The 23,582-nt window shown below is 31.4% G+C and overlaps 1 protein-coding gene across 7 annotated transcripts in view; it reads left to right on the top strand.

Annotated features, from left to right (window-relative positions):
- The window catches only part of LOC143063162 (breast cancer anti-estrogen resistance protein 3 homolog), a 55,590-nt gene extending 39,666 nt beyond the window's left edge, over positions 1-15,924 (top strand). For all 7 annotated transcript variants that reach the window (XM_076235148.1, XM_076235147.1, XM_076235151.1 and 4 more), the window contains exons 3-7: positions 380-491; positions 1,359-1,407; positions 6,685-8,337; positions 10,526-10,694; positions 11,499-15,924. In XM_076235148.1, the coding sequence (XP_076091263.1) occupies positions 380-491; positions 1,359-1,407; positions 6,685-8,337; positions 10,526-10,694; positions 11,499-12,002 (2,487 nt within the window). In that variant the 3' untranslated portion in view covers positions 12,003-15,924. The remainder of the gene's footprint in view (positions 1-379; positions 492-1,358; positions 1,408-6,684; positions 8,338-10,525; positions 10,695-11,498) is intronic.
- Positions 15,925-23,582: the final 7,658 nt, after the last annotated feature.

Genomic DNA, 23,582 nt, shown 5'->3' with positions numbered 1-23,582 from the left:
GAATATTATAATTTAATCAAATTTGCATGATTTAGTTAGCATACCACACAATTGCACACAACACACATACATTCTCACCCATCTAACCTTTCCAAACTTTTTCAGTAAAATTTACTAAAGACGGTTCTATTTTTTGTAATCTTGACAAGTGTTTTCAACCCAGATTCTTAAAACTATACAGATGATGCACATGTATGACATGTTTGCAACTTCTAATATATGGTGCCCGTTTTTTTCTTCTAATTGTCCCCTTTTAAAAGATAGTAACATTTTTTTTCTTATATTATATATGTTTGTTGAAATCAACAATAAATTGAATATGTTTAAATTATACTATAAACAAATATTTGGAGAAATATGTCATATAAATCAATTTCAGGATTTGATCTACCTTGGTGAATCAGATATTAAAGATTTAGGATTGAAGAATGGAGCCCACAGAGCTAAAATTGTGTCTAGCCTGAGACTTCTTAAAGACAGATATGAGAGAGGTAATGGCATATGCATACCTTAGCATAATCAAATAAGAAAATATTTCTGAAAATTTGACTTCATTTTAAGCTTACCTGTTTGTAGAAAAGTGTGATTAGATATAAAAAGATGTGGTATGAGTGCCAATGAGGCAACTCTGTTTCTGTGAAGAATGAATTTACAATCTTGTTTATAGTAAATTTTTAAAGCTAAGTAATATACTGTGGATTCTCAACTGTTGTTGTGGTACCTATTTTTGTGAATTTTGAAGGTATACAGTCTTGCTTCCATCTTGTGGTATAGGTAAACCATACATTAAATGTTCAAAGAAATATATATACATTTTCTACAGGCTGGTTAGTAAACTTTTGCAAAACTACAAAATCAAATATCCACAAAAATACAAATTTTCCACAATCCACAAAAATTGGTGCCCACGAAAATAAATTAATCTAAAAGTCATAAGTGATGCTTTAGTAACATGTAATATTAAAAACAAAGATCTTGGTGACTTTACAATCAAGTATTTGATCATTGGTATTGTGTTATTTGAAATGTTTTGCCATAAAATTGTTAGGTGTACTCTGTGCCAAAGAAAAATATGAAAGATACATGATAAATTTGAATTAAAGAGTATATAGTAACAAAAAAATGCATTTAAGACTCTTTAAAATTTTACTATTAAAGTAAGACATAATAAGCTCAAATAACATCAGAATTTAATTCCCACAGAAGTTATGCACCTTGGGAATCGTATCCAGATTATACTTATAAATTGCACTAAACAAAGTGTAATTTCTCCTAAGGATTCTTGTTCTAAATAGGAAATATTTTATAAGAACTTCATTTACACGACTGAGACAAGATCTGTTTTTTGTTTATTCCAGGTCATAAAGCAACTCCAGTTATACAGAGAAGTAACAGTGCTTCAGCTCAGTAAGTTTACTGCTATTGTGTTTAATTTGATTCATTTGCATAAATTATATATATTTGTATTTTTTGATGACAGCAAGTTATTGGTAGCCCAGTTTTTAGTATAAAATTACACTGAGTAGGTATTAAAAGTTAGAAGATATCAAGGGCCAGGCAATCAAGAACCAAAAGTCTAAGAAAAATAAAGATAACCAGCATGGCCAAAAGGACAAAATGATTGTAAAAGACAAACAAGTCTGAAAAACATTGAATAAAATCCTGAAAATTCTAGTTTTGAGAATGGCATTATATTTTTCTTCATGAAATTGTCTAGCATTATCATTGTAATTTGATTTAAAGCATAGAAGGTCCTGGTTATCTGTGGCCACTTAGTATGGAGAAATTATACCTCAAAAAATGGCTTGTTGTCTCTGAAATGTTCTAACCTTAACATATAAACAATTTTGTCCCAAGATGACCCGATTAATTATATGCAAGAATGTAAATACTAATGTACATATTTATCAGTGTGATGCATTGTTTTAATACCTGCTGATGATCTTTATTGTAAACATAAATTATGAAAATAACATGCATTCAATATAAAGGTTTATGGAAAGCAAAAAAACATATTTGCCAAAAATTCAGGATGATTATTTTTCAAATTATTTTGAATGAGTTAGTCTGAAATTAACACTCATGAAAAGGTTTAAAAAATAACTGAATTAGTATATAAGGCGTTCACTGATTTCAACCATATCTTTAAAAGTATCTCTTTAGTTTCACACGAATTTTCATGCTCTTTTATTTCACCAATATTTGCCCTTAATATAGAAACTGTTATAAGCTATATTTCTAACTATATTGTCCCCAATTGTTTGTTTCAAAAGATGTGAATAATATTTTTCTACATTTTTAACTAATTGAAGGATAGAGTTATTTGTACTTTAACTTTGGTGGCCTGATTATCACTGGATATTTATCTATATGTGAGATACACTACTTTTACATGTTGAATGTGAAGGTGCTGTCAACACAATTCTTGTTCTATTATTGTTAGATATTCATTTAAGAGTCGTCAGATTATAAAAAACACAACAGCAAGTTGTGATTAATTAACCCCTAAAGCGACATCATATCATAAAAACTCAACATGTGGTAAAATTACTCCTTAATTTGTACAGTAATTGGATAGTGGTTAAATGATGAAGTCAGTAGGATACTTTTATGGTCATCTTTAATCCTCGGTGACAGATATGATTGATGGTTGTAGGTCACATGACACTTCCCATCAGCATTTACTCACTAAGTTTCATAATTATTACTTTTTAGTACCTCACAAGAACAGGTTATATACATGTTGATCTCTACTGTACTTGGGATAAATAGAAAATTTTCATGTTAGTACACATGTTTTCCTACTGTTTACTAAATATAAAAAAGTGGAAGAAAATGATGAGTTTTTTTTTAAGGAGAACAAATTTTATTTGAGGTGGGGGGGTGGAGGGGGGGGGGGGGAAGGGGGTACATGTTGATGATCTGCATTTTAAACATCAATTTAAGAAAATAATATGCATTCTATATATTCTATATTATTTACTTTTTAAAGAGGAGGCATTTGACCTTATGTCCCTTCTTGAATATACTGTATTGAAAATTGTTTCAAAACAATATGATTATAGACAAAATATATGTAATTATCTTTTGTCAAAAAAAAGATAAACAAAAAAAACTGTAAATTGAAATTATCTGAGTTTACTGGCTACTCTTACAAGATACCAAATTACTATTAATAGATGCATTAAAAAATGTAGATTTTAAGAAGTAAGTCTTATTTTGAACTGAATGATGAATTGACTTTAATGGGTTGGACATTTTTATTTTAACTATGTAATATTCCCATGTATATATCTTGTTACACATGTTTTCAACATAAAATATACAAAATTATATGCACATATTTCTCAACTATTAAAGATGCAGGTTATGTGACAGTAAAATCAAAGTAAACTATAGAAAATCATATAGCATATGACATTTTTGAGTTGTATCACTTTTTCTGAACACACTCAAAAACACCAAACAAAAACATAAAAAAATGAAATTTATCTTAAAAGATACTATTTCAGTATTTGTTAAAATAAAAAAATATATTATTACTAATTTGTTGACAGCTGTGCCATATACTAACAATCAATACAAGATTAACCTTTTGACCCTAAAATACCGTCCCATGATAGCATGTTTCCATTTTATAACTAAATATAGGAGAAACCTCAAGTGGTCGCCACTTATAGTTTTATCATCCTCTCAGAGTAAGGATATGGCTTGAAACAAGTATTTGTTCACTTAGGAAGTAATATTAAACTTGAAAGCCCAATTGACATGACAACTTACTGTATGTACCATTAGGTTGGAACTCGAGGGTTGGATATTACAATATTCTCATGTGATATAAGGATAAGCTTGGTTCATTTGAGGTAAGGACTAAAACCTTATTATGGGAAGAACCCAATAATTAGATTTAATTTTTCAAAACTTGATTGAAATACAAATTAAAATGGAAAAGTGTTTAAAAAAGTACGCACCGGATGTTTTATTTATTATTGATGTCAATTTATTTCTTATTTTGTAAAGCAGTTCTAACTTGTGAGGATAATTTGAAATATTTGAAAAAAAATATAAAATTTGTTGGCTTGCTTTTCAATAAGGAGCACTGACCCTATAGAATTGTACTGATAAATGATTGGAACATATTTATCCCTCAACAGACTTATTAGCATGACCTGAAGTAGCCCTGATTGTCATTAGCAAAGAGAGTACACAGCTACTTTTGCATAGGTACTATTTCTGTACTAAAAATTTGTAGTACTGGAAATCTACTTTTAAAATTCAGTACTATTTTGTTACTCTAAAATGATTGTAATATTTAGGTACCTGTATTTTACAGTACTTTATTTGTACTAAAAATTTAGGTACTACAAATTTTTGGTTACCGGTACTATACTGTTACATTTTCAGCATTTTGAAAGTTTTTCTATTTCAAATCTCTTAAAGTTATGATTTTCAAACATATAGAATATTGTATTATTTCTGTACCAAAATATTTAGTACAAATCTACTACTGTTAATTACAAGTACCTGAATATTACAATAGTTTTAAAGTAAAGAAATAGTACTAAATATTAAAAGTAAATTTCTAGTACTGTATTTTTTAGTACAGAAATAGGACCTATGCAAAAGTAGCTGTGCATACTTTGTTACGCAACAGATGACATAATTTGTAACTACTGATAAGTCCCTACATGTTTGAAACATTCTAGGCACAGATGTTATGTGTCATTGACATGATGTTGACAAAGCAAAAAATTTCTGACCAAATTATTTATTATTTTTTTTGGAGGGGAGGTGGGTATGATTTTAGGTCTGTTTTCATTCTCATTGTGTCATTGAAATGAAGAACAGCAATAAAAGGGAATATTCATCTTCTTTCGGTTTTGTGAAGTTATTTAAAGGAATTATTTTGTCATGAACTGACATGTTCACCAAATCCCTACTATAATTTAACTCCAATCATAGGCAGATCCAGGGGGGCTGGGGGCCTGCCCCCCCCCCCTTTCGTGGGAAAAATTTGGTTGATTATATAGGGAATCATTGAAGCATGACTGGAGTGGGGCCCCCTTAGGTCAGCCAGTGCCCCCCCTCCCCCATCCCCCTTTGGGAAAAGTTCTGGATCCGCCACTGCCAATTCCACAGTAGAAGCAAGTTTCTTGTAGATTATGATATTCAGTTAAAAAGAAAAATGTGTCTGAAGCCAATAACACTAAGAACTACTGACAAAGTAAGATTAAATGCTGAAATCTTGAAAACTTCTAGATAAATTGAAATTGATAGAATAAAGTAAGGTGTGATTGATTATATCCCAGTGGTTTCTTATAAAATTTTTAAATCAGATTATTACGTGGGACATCTGCCAGAAATTTGATGTTTTGAAGTCAGTGTCAGTTAAATATGATAAGAATTTACAATCTCCATGTTTATTTACGATTTTATGACCAGTTTTTGTCCTCCAGCATAAATCATATGTTATGATACCAAAATCAATGAAATGTGTCGCTCACATTCAACTCTATACATATACACAATTATAGGTTATATATGTATTGGATAGTCGGGTTCAAAGTAATGTATTATGTTTCTTTTACACTTTTTACCATTTTGCGTTTATTTTTCATTCATATTGATTTTTGATTTATAATTGTCAAATATAGATATTTTAATATGTGCAGCTTGTTACTGTTTCTTTATTTCATTAGTTCACTAGTTTTCATCAAGGATTTGTACAGAATATTGGCTACTATACAAATCATTGTTTTGATGTACAAGAAAAATAATTTAAAATTTTCAATTTTTAAATTAGCATATATTTTGTAATATGACAACTGCAGGGTGACATTAAAAAAAAAGGGTTATCTTAAATTTCAACAGAATTTTAAAGAATATTAATGTTTCACCCTAGAATTCAGTGTTAAATTTTTATATAAGTTACAAGCTAATCAATAAAATTGAGAATCGAAATGGGGAATGTGTCAACAACCCGACATGGAGATTGTAAATTCTTAAATGAATACTTGATTAACAGTACTATAATGTAAAGCAATTGTTATAATAATATACTGAATCTTCATTAATTTTTAGTTACCCCTGGTTTTTGGTGGGGTATGAATTGCTGACTCTTTAGTTTTCTGTGGTTCTTTTATCTTTGACCATGGTGTTGTTTGTCTTTCTTCCTCTAATAGGGGTTTTATCTCCCATGGGATCTTATCCCCCTTTTTTACAAATAAAAAAAATCTCACATAAGTAATCATTTAATTACCAACATAAATATTTATAAATGTAAGACTTGATCATTTTGAATCCTTAGTTACCTATGTAGATGACACACACTGTCCACATTAGGAAGGTGTTAAAGATCAGGTTTTAAAGGGAAGACTCATTGAAGACATAAGAATTAAATGTAATTAACCATTTGCAATATGTTGTTTAGTTCTTAAAGTTTAAAATTTTGGTTGTTAATAAGAAGATTTTCTCTTTTAAAAGGTAGTTATAGCCTTTTCGTGTTTTAAAGTTCAAGTTGATGTTGTGTCATAAATTTCTTTGTCACGGTCTAAGTCTGTTTACGCATCATTGTATGTGCATTAATTTTATACAAAATATTTGGATATTTTTCATTTTTAGGCCGTCAGTGTCATTGTGTGTGCATTAATTTCATATAAAGTGTTATGACATTTTTCATTTTAGATTGTCAGCATCGCCCCCTACACCAACAGTGTATTCACCTGACTATCAGGTAGTCAACGTCGCACCTGGAAGATTGGAGCATGATTTAATAGCAGAATTACAAAGTGAACCTTCAGAATTGAAACATTGGCCTTGGTATCATGGTAGTATTTCTCGACAAAGAGCTGAACAATTGACTAGTAGGACTGGGGATTTTCTTGTGCGTGACAGTAGTTCTCATCCTGGTGATTTTGTATTGACTTGTAGTACTAAAGGAGTACCGTTACATTTTATGATAAATTCAGAAGTGAAGGAACAAGAAACTCACATCCCTTTAATATCTTACCGATTTGAAGACGAGCTTTTTGGATCTATTCAGGATTTAATACAATTCTATATGGCGCATAGGAAAAAAATAACAAAATCGTCAGGTGCTGTGATAAGTAACCCAATAGCTAGAACAATGCCATTGAGTTATTACGATACAAAATATGGATTTATGAGTAGTCTGAATACGACAGGACATTACACACCAAGTGGTGGTACTACTCCAAAACCTAGTCCGTTTAATACTCCTTCTGTTACTCCTAACACAAGTCCTCGTTCACAAAGAAGACATCCAACAAGATCAGGAAGTCACCCGTTATTGCCTGTGGACAGTGAAACATTTGTCCACCGTGTTCCACATATTGACAGATCTGACAGCCTACCTGTCATACACGGCAGAACAACTCCACCAAGAAATAATCAGACTATACCACATGTTGTTATCCCCCATTATCATCAGCGTGCTGGCAGTGAACCAGTTCTTGGACCTTCTCCTGGTTACAGTGTCATTCAGAATAATGGACAGAGTGATAAATTTTTAACTCCACATCCTAACAAACTGTCAAATTCTAATTCAGATAGTGATTTAAATAAACCACCACCGCCAAAACCAAGTAGGATTCCATCAATAAAATATAAACAAAAACCATTGGTTGTAAAACGTACTGAGGTTCAGGTCGAGGATGATAGAGACTATACTGATTATATGCAGGTTAAACAAGCACCATCTTGGTTGAAAAATCCTGCATTTGAAAGAAATAATAATCATACTCAAGATACAAACGACAATTTTATAAAAAATTCTTCAGAAGATTATGATAATAATTTTGAAAATGAAAAACAATATCCTAAGGAAAATGGATTGTCTGAACATTATAAAAGTGTTGATTCTAAATCTAGGAAATGCTCAGATACTAGATTTAACTTCCTGGATCAAAGAGATTATTCTGAAATTCCTGATATCCCAGTGACTCTAAATGAATCAGATAACACTATGGCATTACAAAATGATAATCGGAATAGTTATGCTGATTACGATGCACCTAAAATAATGGACAGACAAATTTCTATTCCTGAGATTGATATACAGTCAAGTTTTCATCCAAAATTATTTTCTTCTTCATTGTTGACGGATGAAAACAAGCCATTAGAACCTGCAGTTTTAATTGATGTAAAAAATGTTCTGTTAACTGGGGACCCTAAAACTTTAGCTAATCATATTACAAAACTTGACCTTGACCTTTGTAAGGTCGTTGAGGAACATGACCTAGGTGTTGGTGTTATATCAGGATTAGAGTTACTGACACTTCCACAAGGCAGCCAACTGAGACAAGATATAATAGAAAGGTATGATAATTAATAAGTTGCTATGAAAGAAAGAGGAAATGTTTAAAATATGCTGAGTAAATACCCTTTGTTATGGGCCTCAGTGTCTGAGTTGTCTGAGAAGCCAACTACTGTACCACTACCTTGTCAACACTGCATGTTGTAGGTGCTGCCACATGCATTGGGATCCTATTTTATATCAGTACTGGTTCAATGTATTATTGTCAGTTTTCCTACAGAAGGTCTTGGTGATTTCTTGTCTCTCTGGCTACCTACACTGATAAAAACTGACCACCAAAAAATAGCCAGCAGTACCATGATTACTGAAAGTGTTTTTTTTTACAAATATCAATCAATCTATCACTCCATCCTTTTATCATGTTATTCAGTCTTCATGTTAAACTTAAAGGTCAGAGCTCAATTTTTAAAAAATCTTTATTAGATTCTATTGGAATGTAGGGATGATTTTCACAGGCCCATCAGCATTTTACAAGCCTGGGCTACTGTACCTGTGGTTATAAGTGGAGACTGCTTCATGTTTTCCTGAGAAAAAAAAACTATAGATTTTGGTAATTTCTTACATTAAATAGGATGTACAAACTAAATAGTTCACCACAATGTTTGAAGATATGAACATGTAAATATTTTTATGCATTCAATATTTCACACTTACAAATGTGTATAAAAATATGCAAAAACTAAAACCACCTGCATTTGTAATATTTTATTATTGTAGGCCAAAAAGAGCAATTTCAATTCTTCCAAAAAATGACACAATTTGGAAGTTATTGGGCTTGAGGGTAATAATATTATTGTCTCCTGTAAGAAAATTGTTAATTTTGTGTGATTGTCATTTTGCCAATCAGAAAATTCCTAACTAAAAGGTTTGATAAATACTTTTGTTAATGTCTATCATATTACACTTATTGAATTGGAAGTATGTTATATCAACTATTTCTCATCAGAATGAATATGATTCATACATATTAGGATTTATTTTGAAGATATGAATCTTGTTTAAAAATGGTAGAATAGAATAGAGAAATGATATTTTACAACCAGCTTTTAAAGGCAATTTTATGCTACAAGTTTTGAAATTGTTTCATATTTTTATGTTCCCGCCAAACTTGAGGGAGCATTATATTTTAACCTTGTCCATCTGTGAGTCAAGCTTCCTTCCGTTCATCAGGATGTCACAAAATTGGTTTATGCTCTGTAACTCTCAATCAAATGTTATGAAACTTATACACTCTGCTTATTACCATAAAACATAGATCAAGTTTAAATTTGGTAGGTGTCTCTTCGATCTTTCTAGAGTTACATCCCTTTAGAAATAGAGAAATAGCAGAATTAATGTTCGTTTCTATTCTGTAACTTAAGTTTGCCTCAATCAATTGTAATAATTGATTTACTGCTGTTTTATTTCAACATTAATTAAACTGGACCCCTGTTGTGTTCACTTATCGCTTCACTGACAACAGGTATGGCCTAAATCCCGTGGTCAGAATTCTGACCACGGGATTTAATAATTCGACGAGACAAGTACATCATGGACTATGTCTAATTATTTATTATACTGATATCAAATCAAAGAAAAATTAGCACATTTATTACTCTACTGAGTTTTTAAGGGAACAAAAGATACCGACTCAGTTTGTCAAGAACGTGTTAACACGCTTGTTGGTCATTTATCTGCGCTACTACCATGGGGTTGATTAACAGATACTTGTTTATTTTGCGGCATCGCAGTATTAACATTTGAGGTCAATTTCCTATCACTTTAATTGGCCAATTTTATTAGCGATTCGTTGAATTTGTAAGACTCGTCCAATTAATGCCAATGTGACAATAGCTCCAACCCGTTCCTTCGGTGCAAAGCTATAGATAGAACGGCGGACCAGTTTAAACATTAATGTGCTATTCCATGGTGTTCATTTTTTATTGTTGGAGGAAGCTGAGGTCCCTGGAGAAAACCTCTGACCTATAATAGTACATTTTGTAATAACTATTGAAGTAAAGTGCACCTGCACAAACAGGGTTCGAATCCAACAACCTCAGTTTTAACTGGTTAGTGATAACAGTAGCTGAACCATATAGACCACTTGGCCAGGGAATTTGCACATAGATAGATATTCCCTTATTACAGTTGCATTATACTTAACTTTATCTCAAAATGTATTTAATTTAAAGGATTTTTTTTTATAAACAGGTGTTACTGCACAAAGATTTTCACCATGGTAATGATTTTGACTTGTCCTAAGATTGTGGAGAGAGCCTCCATGTTGAGTCAGTGGATCCAGACAGCAGTACATCTGAGATCTACACTAGGCAATCTTTTGGGGTTTGCTAATATTATGGAAGGGCTGATGAGTCCTCAGGTAAACATATTTTCAAGAAATATTTTTAATTTGAATATTAAATTTTTCATTTTCTATGTATTTCTAAGGAAAATATGGGTATTCAGGAACATAACTTGTACATGTATGTTAGGATGTCTGCTCTTTCATATTTAATGTTTGTTACTAATAGCATAGTACTACTATTCTTTGGCTTTTTCTTAGGCTTTTGCGGTAAATTCATGTTTATTGTTTACCCTATATTATCTCTTATTCATTCTTCCATTCTTCCATATTGTCAATTAACTGGCTATGTTCAAAATCAAGTTAAATAATACTTTTACATTTATAAATCTAAACTTGTTCAAGGTTTTTATACAACAGATGTCTTCATATATAAAAAAAGAAGATGTGGTATGATTGCCAATGAGACAACTATCCACAAAAGACCAAAATGACACAGACATTAACAACTACAGGTCACTGTACGGCCTTCAACAATGAGCAAAGCCCATACCGCATAGTGAGCTATAAAAGGCCCCGATAAGACAATGTAAAACAATTCAAACGAGAAAACTAACCCTCTTATTTATGTAAAAAAATGAACGAAAAACAAATATGTAACACATAAACAAATGACAACCACTGAATTACAGGCTCCTGACTTGGGACAGGCACATACATAAATAATGTGGCAGGGTTATCATGTTAGCGGGATCCCAACCCTCCCCCTAACCTGGGACAGTGGTATAGCAGTACAACATAAGAACGAACTGTAAAAATCAGTTAAAAAAGGCTTAACTCATCAGATGGACATTATTTTAATCTTTTGAATTTATTTTTCAGATACAAAGATTGAAAGACACATGGTTAGTTTTACGTCAGAATCACACCAACAGTGCTTTTGTGTTTGACACTAAACTCAAAACTGCATTTAAAACTCTGAATGATGGGAGTGGGTTACTTCCCTTACAAAATGTCTGTATTCCTGACATTGCACCACTTGTTGTTTTACTAGAGAGAGATATGGACACTACATCCATGCAGCTGCCATGGGAATCATCTGATCCTAACTCAGGACTGGACATTCTATTGACACATTTAGATACTGCAAGGCTCGTAACAGCACAGTGTGGAACTTACAGAATTAATGGACAATCAATCATCAAGAACTTTACCGAAGATGTAAAAACTTGTGATATATTTAGAACAGAATTTCATATGAGAATATGTTGGGGTGCTAAAGGAGTAGTAGTAGGTAGAGAAGATCGACAATCAAAATTCGAACAGTTGTTAACAGTGTTGTCAAATCGTACAGAAAGTTCAGATGATGATGGTACGGCTGTTTAATTATACTCCTGCTAAGTTTATTGAAATGTGAAAGAGTTATTTCCCTTGACAGTGTTATCAAATCGTACAGAAAGTTCAGATGATGATGAGACAGCTGTCTAAACATCATCCTGCTAAGTTTATTGAAATGTGGAAGGGTTATCTTTCCCTGATAGGGTTATCAAATCATACTGAAAGTTCAGAAAATGATGGTGTAACAAAGTGTTCAAGAGTTATTTCCCTTGACAGGTTTATCAAATCATATTAAAAGTTTAGAAGATGATGGTGTATTAAAATGTTGAAGAGTTATTCCCCTTGATAGTCTAGGTTATCAAATTTTACTAAAAGTTCATAAGATGAAAGTGTATTAAAATGTTAAATAGTTATTTCCCTTGAAAGTTGAAAGTCCTATCAAATCCTACTAAAAGTTCAATAGACGATGGTGTATTCAAATGCATAACAATTATTTCCCTTGACAGTGTTATCAAATCTTACTTGAAATTCAAAAGATGATTGTGCAGTGGTATCAATATTAAATAATTTAATTTTGGATGTAACACATCTTCTGATTGGCTGACGTTATTTTGTTATGAGCCCATAGACATAATTTAGTCATATGACCGTGATGTCATCAACGTTTTTTCATGGTTTTCTACGGTTTAAAATGGAATTTAGAATTAAATTATAAGAAATGACTGTAATATTTTTTCTGTCTATTCGAAATAACATAAAAAATGTGGTGCACACTGTTAAATAACCCGCTACGCACGTTATTCAGTGTGCACCACATTTATTATGTTATTTCTTCATAGACAGAAAAAACAGTCATTCCTTAAATATTAGAATTTAAAGTAGTTATTTCCCTTTAACTTAAAAACCCGATGTGTTATCTCATCTTGTAGGTAAAATAACTGAATACATTTTTTTTATATCACTTAATGAGTTTCCTTTCTAATCAGTTAAGTGAAGAAAGTTCGGGAATTGTTACTACTGTAGAAGAATTGAATCAAAGAAGTCAAATCCAATTGACCTGGTAATGATGATGTGTTTTGATAATGAATTCCATACATATTTTCAGGCTTTTCCTCCCATAACCTTTATATTTTTGTTTAGGGTTCAGAACTTTTCAAACAAGTAATTTTTTAAAAATCTGTATAGATATTTGTAGGTGTACTCTTTTAATATAACAGTGTGGATGAGGTCTTCAGAATTGAGAATAATTGACCAAATCTACATAAAAATAAAGAATAGAAAACTTTAGGCCAAAAAAATAAAGAATAGAGATCAATGACCTGAAACCTTACATAATTCAAGACCCCCTGAACTGGACTCTCCTATATTGCCTTTGATTTTCATGCTAAGACTGAATCACAAGTTAAAACAAAAATATTGTAGGCATCATCTAATGTTTGTGACCACTTTTCCTTATATTGTAACGGTCTCAAATAATGTATGAATAGTGGTTTGAATATGGGTCAGATAGCTGACTGAAGGACTGACGGACTCAGATTATGTTTCATTTCTGAGCATTCTGCCAAGTTTTTACTCATGAATTCAGAAAAATGATATTTAAATCTTTACTAGCTCCTGTATATATATTTTTTGGAAGAATTCTTTGGTTTATTATTGTTGTATGTTTGCAATGACATAATATGTTAACATGTATTTCCGATGCATGCCAAGTGAACATGAACATGATGAATGTAAAAACAGAAAGGAAGACAAAAATGATAGTATTTGATATGTAACACAATGTGATTAAAATCAGATCTTTCACTCTGCTCCAATAGATTGTTGCCCTTTTAAGATCTGAAGAAATCCCATAAGGGACCATGTTTATTGACCTTTTTATTTATCTGATAAAATCTTTCCCTGCCAAAGTTTTAATATTTTTACTATCAAAACACTTGTTGGTAAACTGCAAAGTATTTCCTAGTATAATTCTGAAACTAGAACTTCCAAGTTGAAACTATATAATTTCTTGATGTTATTCCCATTTAATGCACCAATCTGATTCCTGTTGAGGCAAACAGTAAAGTGTCATTGTTTTCCTCATTTTTATTTTATAAATCATAAATTTAAAAAAAAATGAAAACCAAAAGTTTTATCAGAATGTGCTAATCTATGTTTAGGAAAATATTTGCAATCAAAGTGCCAGCGTGTCACTCAAAATGATTGGCTGATTAAAAGTTTTCTAAAATTATATCTAAACATTACCCGTACAGGATGTTTTCAGATCTTACATGAAGTACTAGCAAATCCGAGCAAATCTATCACGGCAAAGTTAAAATCTAAATTTGATCAGTTTGTATAAAACACAACATATTATGATAAAAATTGTGTAAATGTGTATGCATTAATGTATTTTTGTTGCTTGATGTTTGCATGTTGTGCAACCAGGAAGCTGGACTACTACAGGATAAGGTAGACATCTATACTGGTATATTGATTAGCAACCAGTACTGCTGAAGTCTTAGAGAAAAGTGTGGTACAATTTAAACAAGACATATGTCAAAATTACTCAATTTACCTATTAATTAGCCCTTGTGAAACATTTCACATGATGTTATTTTTTTCAACCTCCACATTGAAACAACAGCTATCCCAGAACTTTCCTTTTATAAGGCCAAAGTACAATGAAACATTCCTATGGTGGACCAAATTTAATGTAATCTACAAAAAGTCTCCTGTAAAACTCACATCTGCATTTACATCTATAATTATATTTGCCTTTTGTTAAATCATACATAAAAAAGCAATGAAAAATGTTTCTGAAATCTAGATTTATTCTTGGTTTACAAACTAATGTTTGCTGAAACTTGAGTTTAAAATATATTTTTTAAACTTGCATAACTAGAGACCAGAACAAAATTTGCCAGTACATTTTAAAATATTATTTTTTGTAATAAGAAAAGAAAATTGAACTATTATGTATATCAAAGAACTTATTTGTCCTGTCTTTTATATATCATATTTAAGTTATCCAAGAATGGATTATTTTTAGTGGCTTTTGATATTTATAATTTTATTTGTTTTTACTCATGCAAGCTATTTTTTCAGTGGATGATCTTTTATTTTTCATGATGAGCTACAATGTTTGTGAATAATTATTATATTTGATGTAAACATGCTGAAATATTCACACATGTTTAAATAAGCTGGTATTTTATTATTTTGTCCCTAGATGCGTGTTTTTTTATTTTCAGGCATGATAAAGTTTACAGCTAGATATATACTATAAACGGTGAACCAACTTAATTTCTTTGATAGATTTATTCACGTTTAGACCTCCTGCCAATCTCCATGATTTATTTTAGCCATTTCCTTACTTTTTCAATGTATTTTTTAAAAGAGTGCATCCTATATGGGAATATTTGTGACGATTCTATACTCATGTTTTATTTTTATTCTCCAAAGTTTTGAAAATAAGTTTGTTTACAGAAAGGAAAGTTGTATAATTTTCTTTAAAATAATGAAGCTCTATAAATAAAACACAGTCATGTATTAAAAAAACTTTAATTTCATAATTTATTTTATTTGCATATCTTAAAAGGAAATTATTTCAAATATGTATATAATTGTATACTATTATAGATTATTTACCAGATTTGTAAGTTTTAGTTGTGTAAGGGAAATAACTCTGATCAATTCTTCTATAGTATTGATAAGATTTATTGAGTTTTAATCAACTATTATCTGACCGCACAAAATATTAACTTGTGCACACAATATGACAGGTTTTAAGTTTTTATGAAACCATCGTGAAGACTGAATTGATTGTTTTACAAAGGCTATACATTTTTATGTTGTTTCTATAATTGTAGATATATAGATAGTAATTTTCATCAATATCAGCATCAAAACATTTATAAAAACGACATTGTTGAGTCTGTTATTGCTTATGAAAGATATTATTATAAAGATATTAAAGAGTGTCAAAATATATTGATGTATCTTGTTTTATAATTTTCTTCTCAAACTCTTTGTTTTCAAACTTATTTATTTATAAAAAAAAAAGTACCTTTCCTCATGACCTTTTCATTTTCTATTTGTCAACTTTTGTTTACTTTACCTTAAGTTTCTTCTTTGGTCTAATTCATATTGCCTTGCTGTTAAAAAATGCCATGCCAGGTTACACAAATGGATTGATTTTATTGAACATTTATGTTAAACTCCACTTACAACCATTTTGTTTTATCATGGCTGACAGTTTAAAAAGATGGATAAAGCAGGAGTACCTTGAGAGAACCTTGTCCTTCAACAATCCTAGTCAATTAAAATAGAGTCGAATACACTTGCCATAAACAGGGTTCAAAATCACAACCACATTGTTGGCATGTTATTGGTCTCTGTAGATAGACCTGTTGGCATAAAGCCCCTAAATGACACTGAAAGAATCTATATTTTGTAGAGACATGTTATCAGAAAGCAGAGTCATAATTTACCTACTGGTACTGAGAAATACAAAAAATCAAAAAAAAAAACAAAAAAAAAATCAATAAACTAGCTTAACAACTATCACATACAATATGATCTTAATCCTCAGCAGGCAGTAAAACTTCAAATGGTAGCTTTACATTTTTGATCTTTGAAAATTTGATTATCTAGTTTAAAAACCTTTTATCTGGCTAAATACCATGGTAGAGTTTAAGTTCATCCTGAGACTATGTGTTAAAGTGTTCTTAGGTTCAACAAATTTTGGTTGAGGAAGTTATTTTTTCTCAGTTTTCAGCTTTCTTGTACAGTAATTAGGATATCATAATTTTTAAACATTACTATCTTTCAAATGGTCTTCATGTTTTAAATCTTAAAAAACACAAAAGGTCACACAACATTAATCTCCTACGCGTCTTCATTATATTCCTGCTTCTTTTCTGCTTCTCCAGGCCATTGATTGTCTTTTTTCTCGCACATTTTTCAGCAAATACAAAGTTGGGCCTCTTGATATTAGGCTCCGAGATGTATCTAGTAAAAACTAAAAATAGCAAAACACTGAACTCCAAGAAAATTCAAATGGCGAAATCAAAAGCTCAAATATATCAAAGAAACGGAAAACAAATGAATTTTTCGAAATACCAGGAACATATATATTGATAGATATACTTTTCTAAGGAAATACTAAGGACTCTTATCCCAGGCATAGATTACCTTAGCCGTATTTGGCACAACTTTTTAAATTTTGGATCCTGAATGCTCTTTAACTTTGTACTTGTTTGGCTTTCTAACTATTTTGATCTGAGAGTCACTGATGAGTCTTATGTAGACAAAACGCACGTCTGGTGTACTGTGACAAATTATAAGCCTGGTACCTTTGATAACTTATATATTCTTGACTTAATACAGGTATTTTCTAATGTAGTCCACTTACGGTTACTTGTATCTTCCCTTTAAAAGTTTAACATGTTGTAAAAGAGAGACGAAGGATAAAACAGAAACATTCACACTTATAAGTCGAAAATAAATTGAACATACCATGGCAAACTGGTAGAAAGAGACCAAAACTTTCTGTTCATATTTGTTCAGCGATATCATGATACTATAGAAACACATGAACTTCCGCGATGACCATATTACATTTTATGATGAATTTCAATCAAGAAAAAAAAACTTTCAACCTTTTAACTATGTTTTCCCCATTCCTAACTTCAAGACCTTTTCCTTTATTCATATTAGAAAGACTGCATACATGGGCTTCTTAGGAAGAATGAATGAAAAAAAGCATTATTCCTTAACTTCACGTAAATAAGTTAAGAACAAAATCTGATACCTCACACAGCTTTGATATACGCAATTTATGTACTCAACATCGTAATCTTGAGAGTTCTGAAAATTAACCTTCTCAAACTAGATATTGAATTCTTTTTTCGGCAATGGAACGATATCAGATTCGATTCAGTTGATTGAAATATCATTTAAACCCCAGTTTTTGGGATACGATTGCTTTCACGCAATCTGTAGACTTATACCAGTGGCTCAGGACAATGCCCTCACGTCAATCGTTTTATTCTAAACATTAAGGACCATCTCAGATTCTTATGATTGTCTTGGTTTAAAAGGGAAAAACAAACAAAGGTATTGAACTCAAACAACTTTCCTATATTTTTCTTTTCATAACCTTCGTGTTTAATATTTCCCTCGACTTATATGCGTGTTTTTAACAACACGGAAAATCAGAATTAAGCAGTATTTATATTTAGTGTTTTTATAAATTTAGAAACACGTCAGAGGGAATTCCCCAGTTGTGATAAAAATGCGAGAGTTCTCTGAATTCCGATAAATCTATTTCTGTCATATAAGAACTGAAGTGGGGTTTTACTTATATGTCACCGTTATTAAACTGATATTTGATATTGTACTTCCATATAAAAAAAAAAAAAAAATAGAGAACCATTTAGGTTTAATATTATACGTTCTTACTACAGGGTTTGTTTAGGTAATTATGCCCATGTGTATAGTTTTCTTAACTTCAAGGGGTACTAGGTTAAATGGTTGCTCTGGATTCCCCACTAAATTGATTAATTTATAACTCATGGGATCCTTTCTATGTATGTCTGCTATTGAGGATTATTGTTGTTGCATAATTTTAAATCATATGCATCATTTAAATTAAAATAAATAAATTTGGTGTATTTACTGTCTTCTGATTGGTTAAAAGAATTAGCTTTATTTTCAATGTTATCAATTTTTATGAAGACACGCCCACTCTAACGTTACATGTATCCATACGCAGACATCTGTGTACGTTGTTATTCGTATTAATATATATCTTTGAGCCTAATTTTTGATAGAAATTTATTTATAATGAATGGCAATAATTTATTTTGAATTTATTGAACCATAAAATTAATTTTTGACTCTTCACATTTAACATAATCCGCTTCGCGGATTATTCAATGTGAAGAGTCAAAAATTAATTTTATGGTTCAATAAATTCAAAATAAATAACAGCCATTCATTAAATAAATTTAGTCCACATCGTAAAGATTTACTTTAACACCCCTTTAGGCGAAATAGAGTCTTCCATATTATCGTTTCGAGTTGTCTCCCTTCCGGAAGTCACTTCCGTGAATTCTGAATCAACAACATGTTCAGAAAAATTAACTCGTTCTGTCGATAAACGTCGTATTATATTAAAAAACGATCGCAATTTAAACCGAGGGATGTGTACGGAAAGGAGTCATGATCACTGACCTAAAGGAAATTAAATATTTTAAAGAGTTAGGAATGGGGTTCCTCCTAGAATTAACGTAGGAAAATAGGTGATAAGATACGAAGTGAAAAATTATACTTCTCTCACGCTGAGTCTCAGTGACTGCTGTGGAAAGTAAACTTGGAATTGATAGTACAAAAATAAAACACAATAGGCGTAAGTACATTGTTCATCCACTTTTAACCGGGATTGGCTATTTTGTTACTATTCAGATTACGTAAATTACATTTTACATTTGCAGTTGAATTAGTTTTGAAAATAATATTATCCAGCTACATGTACAAATGTATACATGTGTCAATGAAAACAATGACAATCGTATCCCTCAGAGCAATCTGCTCTTTGATTAGATTCATGTTTTCAATTCTGTTAACATGATGTTATAGATTTATTTTACCGTTTTAAGCCTTGTTTTAACAGTTTTGAAAGGCTAGTGATCAAGAAGATGAACTATCACCAGCCCAGTAGTCAACATTTCGATGTTGACATGAATATCAATAATGTGGTCATTTTTATAAATTTCCTATTAACAAAACTTTGAATTTTTGGAAAAACTAATTCCAGGCATAGATTACCTTAGCCGTATTTGGCACAACCTTTTTGGGAATTTTGGATCCTCAATGCTCTTCAATTTTGTACTTGTTTGAGTTTATAAATATTTTGATATGAGCGTCACGGATGAGTCTTATATAGACGAAACGCGCGTCTGACGTACTAAATTATAATCCTGGTACCTTTGATTCAACTATGATCCTATGGGAACCGTTCATAAATTGTGCGAAAAATCTGCGATTCAGTACAAAATATGGATAACGAAAGATAACTCTAATAATTCTTCAACATAATTCACGAAGGTAAAAAAAACTGACATTTTAAATTAATTGTCAGAGGATTAGTACGTAATAAATCAACTTTTGTGTAAAGTTATAATGGTTAAACTGTTAAATACAGCTAGTAAATCTGTCATAACACTCACATTTCAGATTTTGCTTGCATCTGATATATTTTAGTGAACTTGACTTTAAAGATACCAATTTAACACACCTTCAAGTAAGCTTTATACATGCATGGATTTCCCCTTAAGATTGATCCAGGTGAATATAAACAAGATATGATTCATAGCAAATGTGACGATTTTTAAAAGTACACTGAATGATATTTTTAATTATTTTTGTTGAAAGAATATATGACAGTGTATTTTTTTTCCAGGTTCCAGGTCTATGAACCCTTTACAGGTAGTTAAACAGGCGAGCAGTTTTCCAATCCTACAACAGCACATACCTCTTTAAATTTTCAACTCTCAGCAAGTGAACTTCCAGAAAAGGAACCAACCACTTAATAAAATTAACGGTACCAATTATCTTGCACCAGATGCGCATTTCGACAATACATATCTCTTCAGTGATGCTCGTGGCCAAAATATTTGAAATCCAAAGCTTATATAAAAAATGAAGAGCTATAATAGAATAGAATAGAATAGAATAGAATATTTTTAATTCCCAAATTACAGGGCCCATAAAGGGCATAAAATCAGATACAATTGATTTACATAATTGATAACAACAACAATAATAGAGGCATATACATATATATTTGGAATATAAGCATTGGTCAGAATCAAGCTAAAAACCACATATATATTGTGAATAAAAGAATAATAAAATTACATTATACATGTATATGTATTTATTCTCAAATTATTTACTTGACTTAGTGTCAGTGTTCATACCTGATCTCCTTAATTCAAAACAGTCACAAATATAATAGCCCAGTTTTCCCATAAGAGTAACATTTTCTTGGGTCAAGAGCCGTAAAAATTTAGAAGATTTATTTAAATTTATAAAATTATAACAATTGTTATGCCCGCGTCACACTGTCCCGATTTTTATATACGATGGACACCCGAATGCGAAAATTGTAAGTTCGTACGAAGTTGGTCCCGATCTCGTTAAAATACCAAAAAGTGACCGAAGCAAGAACGATGAATAACGAAGTCTATACGATGGTGCCGAAATCATATACGATAGCAAAAGATGGACATACGAAGGTTAACCGAAGACGGGTATTTAAGCTTCATATCTCAGCCGAAGCCTACACGATGGATCACGAAGGCTACACGGTGGATTACGAAGGCTGCACGATGGATTACGATGATGGCCATACGATGTCTAAAAAAAACAATATGCTTCAAAAGATTTTAACCATATTTGGTTTATTGTTCCTCCTTGTAATGATCTGACATTTTTTTACGTTCAAGGCCAAAGGTCAAGGTCATGCAGATGGACTTGTTTTTTCTCCTTGAAATAAGCATAATACACAGGAAATTGGTTGCTCATTTGTTTACCTGCTGGTTCTAAAGACAATATTAAAGGTATTTCCAGTTACTGAATGTTTTGGTTGATTTCTAAAAAAAATAGTTTATGTATCAAATATGCATATTCAATTTACCATTTTCTGCATGTGTCATATATACAAATATAGTGTCCGTATTTGTCCCCAATATGTTACATACGAGGGGATGCCACGCTCGGCATTGCCTTGTTTGAACTGTAAAATTGCCTTGTTTGAACTGTAAAATGTGTGCATTAGTCTGAATAATCACCCAAAATTATGCCCATGTTTACTGATCTATCTTAAAGGTAAGGTAATGGGTTAGTTGATCCCTTTTATTCGAAAAGAGCTCTTTCCAAGAGAATGTCATATTACTTTTACTTAAGGATCTTGACATACTATGAATGACTAAACTATTTTATTCAATAAGACTACTTTTTCTGTTTAGTCTGTTTTTTATGATATACATTTGACGTGAAACTGTACTTATGTATCCCGTCATACTTTGAACCACACCATTATTTTATTTATTATTATTACTTTTACTGTTAAATCTGGTTTTTGTTATATCTACTTTACGTGAGTCTGCATTTATGTATGCCGTCATACGACAAAATTATTTTTATGTCTACCTGTGCGAATTTCAAACGCGCAATTTTACACCAGTAATGAAAACCTTCTATCATTTATGGGTAGACTTTACATAGATAAATTCAGCCGTATTTGACGTGAAACTGTACTTATGTGTCCCGTCATACTTTGAACCACACCATTATTTTATTTATTATTTTTACTGTAAGTCTGTTTTTTGTTATATCTACTTTACGTGAGTCTGCAATTATGTATGCCGTCATACGACAAAATTATTTTTATGTCTACCTGTTCGAATTTCAAACGCGCAATTTTACACCAGTAATGAAAACCTTCTTTCATTTATGGGTAGACTTTACATACTAGATAAATTCAGCCGTATAAGAAAAGCAAAATGAGAATGTTAAATTTGATGTATGCCTTTTTGTGCTACTTTGTTACATTTGTTGTTTATGTAGTGATATTAAGATGATAACACAATATTGACTGTTGTACCCCTATTTTTGACATTTTTACTCTTTGAGTATGTTTGTTTTGTTCATGCATCGTTGACAATGTAATGGAATTTGATACGACTGTCATACAAGTGAGAGGTTTAGCTAGCTATAAACCAGGTTCAATCCACCATTTTCTACATTAGAAAATGCCTGTACCAAGTCAGGAATATGACAGTTGTTATCCATTCGTTTGATGTGTTTGGACTTTTGATTTTGCCTTTTGATTTTTGATTTTCCTTTTTGAATTTTCCTCGGAGTTCAGTATTTTTGTGTTTTTACTTTTTTCATAATAATATAGACAAAAGAAAGGATGTGGGGAAAGCAACAAATGCGGCAAAATATGACATATAGAAAACAAAATGGTTATGGAGTAAACATTCGTGTGACATCAACTCAGACGATACATACAAAATCGAGTAATAAAGAAAAAGTTGGTTTCCCTATATACGTGTACCTGCAGTGTTGGTGTACGAGGCGCGTTTATGATTTTTATTATGTTACTTGATATGAAAAATTGACAAAAAATAATATTTTACTTGTAAAACCATTTGAATTAATAGAAACAGCGCTGTCGCCTTTCTTGTTCTCCATGTTTTGTGAACGTCTTTCTTAACTGTCGTATTAGACTGACCAGTGCATATCGCGCATGGCACTTTAAATGTATTTTAGCGCGAAAATTAACTTACATTTAGCTGGATTTATTGCCGTCGTAGTTCCATCTTATCGTCTTCGTATTTTTATTCGATGGCAACACGACGGGATTACGAGGTCTTCACGAAGTCGTGTTGCCATCGTAAGACCTTCGGGTAGTTTCGTGATTCATTCGTGTAGACATCGTAATGTCAAAACTGCCCGATAGAAACGATGGAAACACGAATGCAATACGATGTTCAAAGATGCATTCCCGGTGACATTACGATAGTGAGGATGGTGATACGAACTCAATACGAACCCTCAACATCGGATGCACCT

Source organism: Mytilus galloprovincialis, chromosome 2 (assembly GCF_965363235.1).
Source record: "Mytilus galloprovincialis chromosome 2, xbMytGall1.hap1.1, whole genome shotgun sequence".
In the NCBI taxonomy this organism is placed as follows: domain Eukaryota; kingdom Metazoa; phylum Mollusca; class Bivalvia; order Mytilida; family Mytilidae; genus Mytilus; species Mytilus galloprovincialis.
Note: the sequence above shows the minus strand (reverse complement) of the source record. Positions and strands in the feature narration are given on the sequence as shown.